At 36.5% G+C, this 8,507-nt stretch overlaps 1 protein-coding gene across 1 annotated transcript in view; it reads right to left on the reverse strand.

Moving 5' to 3' along the window:
• The window catches only part of UBAC2 (UBA domain containing 2), a 234,293-nt gene that overhangs the window by 90,871 nt on the left and 134,915 nt on the right, over positions 1-8,507 (reverse strand). The window contains exon 5 of the mRNA XM_037065812.1: positions 3,144-3,267. Coding sequence (XP_036921707.1) covers positions 3,144-3,267 — 124 coding nt within the window. The remainder of the gene's footprint in view (positions 1-3,143; positions 3,268-8,507) is intronic.

Genomic DNA, 8,507 nt, shown 5'->3' on the forward strand with positions numbered 1-8,507 from the left:
AGCTTGTGTTAGGTAATAACATGTAATATTAGCTTACATAATTCTTTCATTTTCACTCCTCATCATTGTTACTCTAAGTTTACATGGGAACACCTCTCTGCAAGCATATAGGCCCACATTCAATGTCACTCTGTTTAACTGTTGATATTCTCATTCCAGTTCCTCTATGGAAAAGTAAACTAAGTGATGATATCAAAGTTAAATAGCAAAAGTAATTAGAATTAAGTCTTATGAAATTTCTCCATTTGCTTTCCGAATCATTTACATCTAAGTGCTGTATTCAAGGGTTTTTAAAAAGTTTTAAGACATCTATTTCAAAGTGCTCCTGCACAAAAATAAAGATTTGTAGCCTAGTGTTTTTTCACATTTAGATCTTTAGATTAGGAATTTAAGTACTTCTGTTCATACAGAGAGAAGCAAGATACCCAGGTTCATTGCTGACACTGTGCTAAACCTCAAAGTTTTATACATTTATCAAGGATACACAGAAAAAAACATATATACAGAAAGAAGACATACACAAAGGTAAGAGATGACAAAACACAGGTAAAAGGTGGCTGACCAGCTTTGCTCTAGTGCTAGCTTAAGTAAAAATGAATGTTTGTTGCAACTTTAAATTTAATCCCTTGATCTAAAATTCAATTCTTTGATCTAGTATGCATGGATCCCTCTTCAGTGTAAATGACTGACAATAACAAGGATAAGAATAGCCTTATTTAAAAGAAAATATTTTTCTGTAGTTTTCTTCTAAAAATATGAAAAACAATAAAATAGCTAATACTTTCATAAGCACTTATTATGTGCCGAGCTGTGATCTTAATGCTTTTCCTACATTAAACTTACTGGATCTTCCTAATCACCCAATGTGGTAAGTTCTAGTATTACCTCTATTTTACCAGTAAGAAAACAGGGATGTTAAGTAATTTGCTCAAGGTCAAAGAGCTGGTGGGTAGTGGAGCTGTGAGTGTATACCCAGGTGGTCTGGCTCCACAGCCTGTGTCATGACTGCTCCATGCAACTATGTCTCATACATAAGAAAGATAAGCATATCAACTGTATCAGTAAAAAGTTATTCCTTTGATCTCTTAAGCCTCTCATTTTACTGTATGTTTGATCCCACTTATGGCTGCTTATTTTTTGACAGTGTGTATGTTTTTTCTCACTGCTAGGCTCCTTGACAACAGGTATCACAACTCCATTTTATCCTCCACAGTCCCTAGCATATGTCATTTCATCACTGGCTCTCAAGCATTTTTGTTCTTCTGATAATGATTAAAGTCACTCATTCATTCATTCACTCATTCATCAAATGTCTGTGGCTTCAAGAAGCTGCTTTGTGGAAGACAGTAAGGAACAGAAACACGCACAGAAATTTAAAGGGGAGGGAGGAGGGATGGAGGGAGAGGAAACAAAAACTTTGAGAATAAGGGGTTGATACTCACTTCAAGATGGGGAGGGTTGGGAGTTGATACTGGATAGGCAAGAAGAACCCTGGATATCATTCATGCTAAAGACTTTAGAGTTTACCAAAATGCCAATTAAGGCCACCTGTACTTTCTGACACCAACTTCCATCTCACCAAAAAACAAAACAAAAACATTCACACAATCTCAGAACACCTATGATGACAGCTATAGAGACATAAATTATTAACTAATAATAAGAACCAATGGACTTAGTTTTTATTATCTGTCCACATTACCCTAAACACTCAGTACTATTATCTCTAATGTTTCAAATGTCCTGGGGAGATGAGGGCTCAGAAAAGGTAAATAATCATCAGAGCAAGTAATTAAACCAAGTCCACTTGGTTCCAAAGACTTTACACAATGTTCCACTGAATTCCTAGGTCCATAATTAATAAAGCAATGTTTTTCACTCTCAAAGATGGTATATAACATTAGAGTTGGATGGAACTATAGAGTCAACATAAGCCTCGGAAGACTTCTATAACTTGACTCACGTCACAAGCTAGTGAGTGCCACATTAGAACTAGAACCTGGGGTTTCCCACCCGAGGTCAATGGTTCTCTTCTACCAGTTTCTGTCTTCTTTTGTAACAGCTTAAAAAAGGGAAAAAAAACACATCACAGCAAATTCTAGTAATAAGAGTAATCTATAGAAATGTGCCACTAGGTTATTTGAGTATTAGGAAGGATAGGGAGACTGTAATGCTATGTAGGTTGAGAGATAAAGAATAAATATAGTTCATAAGAAATGGTTGTAAAAGTAAAAAAAAAAACTACCCTAGATGAGCCATTGATAACACCTGACAGCAGACTAGAGCAGTTAGAGGAAATGCTAAAGGTTAAAAGGGGAGGGAGGAGGGCATTTTACAGAGACACTAGTATCCAGTTTGACACATGTGGGATAAGGAATGTTATAAGCATTAATAGTGGATCAGAAGGCCAAGCTACACATGGTACCACAAAAAATAGCAGAATAAAAGTTTTACATCAAAAGTTGTGAGAATGAAAGACAAGTGACAAGTATTATAAATAAAAAACTAAAAATCATATGTATCATCTACCAGTGGGCCTGGAACCCAGAAGAGTGATAAATATTTACTGAATACTAGTGAAAATAACCTTTTTCAATTTAAGTCAAATAATAAGCACCCCAATGGTCTTCACATCAAGCCATTTAGCAGATGGTAACATTGCTATCATGTCTATGCAAGACAAAAGTTATAAAATTGATAATACTTCTAGCAAAATCCAAAGCTCGGGTTGGTAAAGCAGATTTAATTTAGTCTTCAGAGCTTCATTTGTGACACCATATTCAATAAATTAATTTTGATAGTGATTTTCCACTTTCTACCTTTTATCTCTTCTCATATGTTTCCACTTCATACTATAATTTGTTTTTAAAAGTACTTATACACAATTGTACAATGAAATTAAAATATTTTCCACTGATACAAATTACAGTGAAAACTCTTATCAGATTCTAAAGTCTATGAAAGTATTCTAGTACCTTTTATACTTTGATGTTCCCATTCTGTAACACTTCCTTTGAACATTTGATATAGATCATGAAGCCAAACTTATGGGGAAAAAACATTGTTTTCAAGGAGATCAAATGAGAAAAAGACCAAAAAAAAATCTGGTTAAAGAAATGTGAACATAAAAATGCATACTATACCTGTAGTCCCAATATATAAATCAATGTCTTGTTTGTGATGGACAACGGGCCCAGAATATGTGCCACTTGGACTCTCGGTATGGAGCAGTAAAATGGTACAAACAGAGCAAACACAGGTGCCAGGCTATGCAAACAAATAAAGAAAAATCACTATAGTATAATACTCGATTTAAAAATACCAATGGCCAAGGTGTATTTGATGTAACACCACTTACAATTTTACTTCAGTCTGAAAAGTAGGGTCTTAGGTACACAATTTGCTTTCTATATGTGCATCACATCTGAGATAATTTGTACTTATTTAATTCTTGTCAACTATTTCAAAACTATTGCAAAGAAGTGGTTTAGCACCTACTAATTAATTTTCAGGCATTGTGAGAAAATTTAAATTTGTTGCTATGATTCTTCCAATGAATGACTTAAAATGTAGTAAAAGAGACTACAGACTAGAAAAACCAAAAGCAACAAACATAATACATTATGGTCAAGTCCAAAAGCCTCACCTCAGACTTTGTCCATGTAGCACCACAGCACATGAAACCACATACCACTCCTTCTCTCCATCCCACAAATTCCTCCCTCATTTTGCCTTAATTCCTGCTTCTTGCTGGTCTCCCTGTGATTTCTCCTACCACTCCTTCTACTCTCTCTAGAGTTCCACTGGAGTCTTTTTTTCTTGCACCAGTCTCTCCTTGTAGAATCACAAGCCTTCTCTGGCTTCAGCTAAGACAATGAAGTCAGTCCCAAACTGTCTGCCTGTCTGTCCCCTTACCTGGGTTATGAAACTCAATTTGATAGCCTCAACTAGACACATTCGAAAGTCACAAACCATAAGACAAAGTCTTCTCTCTAATTCATCTCTCAACATTGTTAACAGTATTCTCTCCCCAAAACACAACTCTAATCATGTCACAACCCTGTTTAAAACCTTTCCTTCCACAGCTCCCAGTATCCAAAGAAGAAATTTAAATATTAGCAAAGCCCTAAAATTTTTCTTATTAGTGTAGTTTCCCACAACTGTAGTCCTCTATGTTCCCTGCCCTCTCACCCCCTCCCCCCCAAAAGATTCTCCCTAGGCACATTAGGCCCTTTTGACTATTCACTGACACAGGTTATTCTTTCAACCTAAATGTTCTTTCCACTATCCTGTTAAGGAAACTTTTGGTGTATGATAGAACTCAACTCTTTTCAGTGATTTCTCCAATCCTTGGTGGTTGGTAGCTCTCTCTTTGCCCTGAAAGCTACCTCAGTTTCACTGTTTCAGTGAATAACCCGGGGACTTTGTGGGACACAGTGGGCCAGGTACAGGAGCTCCATCTATATCTATGAGTAAAAAATAGTTGCTAACCCCAAGGAATTAGCTCCAGGATTGAAACCTCACATGCTTACAAGGGCTAGCCAGACAATGGTCTGGACTGGTTTGGACTTAGACTTGCACCCATTCTCCATTAAGCCCTTGGCGTAATAACTCAGTCTATTTTTATTTTTCCATTTTTGGGGGGAGTGAGTGGCATCAGTACAAAGAACTATTTATTTACCATAAGAAAATACAAGAAATATTCTTCACTTCCACAAAGTAATGTTCTCACTACCCTTTTTGTAGAAATACAGGACCCCCTTGGCCTCTTGTGTGTTGACAGAGATTGTGTTATTTTTAAAAAATACCCACTGTGCTTTTAATTCTAATATTAAAAATCAAACAAAAGCAAATGTACACTGTAAATGTGATCAATAGTAGCAGGATCACCAGGATACCTACAACAAATAGTAAATGCTAGAATAAAGAAAGCCCCAACCAGTAAACACCCAAGTGCCAGACACTGGGTCAGGTCTGAAGACACAAAGATACATAAGACACAGCCTCTTACAGTCTTATAAGAAGGATGACAGGGACAGGACAGCCAGTCAGTCATGGATGCCTCACTCCTATGGTCCTCCTTTTAGACTGAGCATACCCTGTGGCAGGGAAGGAAATGTATCTCCTTGATCCTCCCAGCATCTGGCACAGTGCTTGACATGGCATAAAAGCTCATTAAATTAGGGGCAATAAAATAAACCTTATTCTTGAATGCTTTAATTGTATAGGATTTTTAAAACCTACCATTAGATTATTAATTCTGTGAGAACAAGCCATCTTCTACTTAGTGTTGAATCCCCCAGTGCCTAATTCAGATCCTAACATTATTTGTTGGATTAAAAAATTTTAGCAGAGCAATTTTAATGAGCAGAGACTTATTTAAACTGTCATTCTTAACACTACACAAGAGAACAGTTGTTTTTTTCCCCCAATTCAAATCATCTAACCCCCAACACAGGTGACTAAGCAGTTACGCATTCTTTTCTTTAAAAAGTACAAGTTAGGCCTGGCTGGTGTAGCTCAGTGGATTGAGTACAGGCTATGAACCAAAGGGTCACTGGTTCAATTTCCAGTCAGGGCACATACCTTGGTTGCGGGCCAGGTCCCCACTCGAGGCCATATGAGAGTCAACCACACATTTATGTTTCTCTTCATCTCTTTCTCCCTCCCTTCCCCTCTCTCTAAAAATAAATAAAATCTTTAAAAAATAATTTTAAAAAAGTACAAGTTAGCCACTCCTGGGCCTACAATCCTCCAATGATTTCCCACCCTTCAGTAAAAGCCAAAATCATTACAAACATATACAAGGCCTGTGTCCCCACCACATACCTGTTCTACTACTCAGTCTCCCCACCTCTGACTCTGGCTGATCCAGCCACAGTGGACCATGTATGTCTCACTCAAGTACTGCTAGGTACGAGGGGGGACCCCAAAACCCCAGAATTTATTTATAAAGTATTGTGTATATATTCCTACACGTTTAAACTTCAGTCACCTTCAAAGTACAATACACCTATGGAGACGTTTTTTATACTGCTCAAAACAGTTTTGAACTGATCAATTCTGATGCCTTTTAGTGCTTCTGCTGTTTTTGTTTCATCTCTTCCACATCAGCAAAACATCTCCCTTTAAGGATTTTTTTGTCCATCCAGAGAAACAAACAAAAAAGTCTCTCAGACCAAGATCAGGTGAATAGGGATGGTGGGGCACGGGGGTCATGCCATTTTTTATCAAAAACTGCTGAACACTCAATGCAGTATGGGCAGGTGTGCTCATAAATCACCCATCATTAAATCAGCACATGTGTTGAAAGAGTTTTCAAAAACTCACTGAAGCTAAAGACAGCCTCTCACAACAATGCCAACTGGTGAACTGATACCAATGGGCTCCTAGAACACTCACCTAGCAGGGGAAGTCTATATACTACATGGGACTCACCCTCCAAAAGATAACCCCAGTTTTTTGTGTCTCCCCCTTGCATATGGTGCCCAGGGTGTGTGTATCTGCTCTTCCCCCACTCCTGGCCATCTTCACACAGACATGCGCATCACTTATTCCCTTCCACCATTTAGATCTTTTCTCAAAAAGCTTCTTCTCAGAAAAGACTGCAATGCCTTCCAGACTGCAATGCCTGCCACACCTCACAGCCCCATCTCCACTCGGCATGCTCTCTTTCCCTTCCTCCATAGCACCTATAACTGGCTACTATGCTACATGACTTGTTTATCATCTGTCTCACTGACTAGAATGGAAGGGATTTCTGTCAGTTTTGTTTGCTACTTTATCCTCACTATCTAGAACTGTGGCTGGCACAGAATACTTGCTCAATAAATATTTGCTGAATAAATTTCTCTTTAAAATCACTGAACTATATAAAATTTGCCTTTTGCTTTAAAAAGCCCCTTTCCTTGTTTTAATACTTTTAATAGGGTTAAAATACATGATTTCATATATATACTCAAAACATGGCCTGTAGGTCTCTTGGTAATAGTAAGATAACTCCATTTTGGTTGCACTTGAGGTCTCTTACCACAGAACATGTTCTTTAAGTCAGTTAAATTATAGAAATTCTTCTGTCTAAATTTAGCAATAAAGTATAAATAGTGATACTACAATAAAAAATCTGAAGCAGAGTTTTGTTTGAAGTTATAGTTCAATGTGAACTAAAAAATACTGATAAGAACTTTAATGACTATAATTCATATCTTATATACCAATAGAAGTTTTGAAATTTCTTAGAAGTTATTAATCACTGTGTAGTTTTAAATGATGACTAAATACTAGACCACATATACCCATAACACAAAAGCACACATTTCAGACCATGGTTACATAGGCTGTTTTGTAGAAATTTTCCATTGCTATTTCTATCCACACAGACTTCACAAAATATCATATAATTAGTCACTGACCAGTTCTCTTTTCTTTATTTTATAATAACATCTGTTCTTTATACTGTCAACAATGAATTCAATTTGCTACTTTTCATATTGTGAGTAGCTAACTTCTGGAAGCCCCGTCTGGCACAAGTATATGAAACTAAAGTATAGAAAAGAGGAGAACAGGTTATAAAGAATCCATTCATTCTTCCTCCAATACTGATTATCTACTATATATTCACAACTATACTCAACAGAAAATAAAATGATAGAATCACTCAGCTCAGGTCACAAAAGTCTATCTTACCTCTTATACAGAAAACAACATTGACTTCACTCTTATAATACAATAAACAAAATCCTGGTAACTTTCAGCAACAATAAAAATAAGGTTTATGAGCTCCTGAAATTATCTTAGTCTAAACCTCAACAGCAACTTGCAGGAAAATTGCTCTATCACCTCTTCTTTATATATTTGACTACTATAATACCAAAAAAGAGGTAATCCAGTTTGCTAGTATATTTACCTAGTTGAGTTCTTCATTGTATAACAATGTTTCACTTAATAAAAACTATTTCAAATATTAAAGACCAAAACATCCTACTAAGATGGCCTTTCAACAAACTGAAAATCTTCAACAGTGCCTTCTTTAAATATTCTTCAATCCAAATTTTAAAGGAACTACTTCTAGAATGTATTATCATATTTATCCACCAGATCATAAAATCTCTATTTTCCCCTCATAAAATTTTTTTGCACTGGGAATTATTTCATTCAATTACTTTATTTTATAGACTGTGGGGTGGAAGGCCAAATAATTACTCTTCTGTTTGACATGGTTTCTCCACATTCTTCAGCATTTTAAAGTTAGGAAGAACCTAATAAGCTTCCAAATGGAATAAAACCACCGAGAGGCTAAAATCACTTGGCGTTTTTTTTCTTTGTTGTTGTTGTTGTTTTTTAATCATTACCAGAGAACATTTTTTTCATTGCTTTCAGCGAGAGAGAAAGGGAGAGAAAAACATTAGTATGAAAGAGAAACATCGACTGGTTGTCTCCCATACATGCTCAGACCAGAGCCAGACCAGAGATTGAACCCATAACCCAGGCATGTGCCTGGGTTAAGA

The sequence above is a fragment of the Sturnira hondurensis genome, unplaced genomic scaffold (assembly GCF_014824575.4).
Source record: "Sturnira hondurensis isolate 20B ecotype Veracruz unplaced genomic scaffold, ASM1482457v3 Scaffold0016184, whole genome shotgun sequence".
NCBI classification, from domain to species: Eukaryota; Metazoa; Chordata; class Mammalia; order Chiroptera; family Phyllostomidae; genus Sturnira; species Sturnira hondurensis.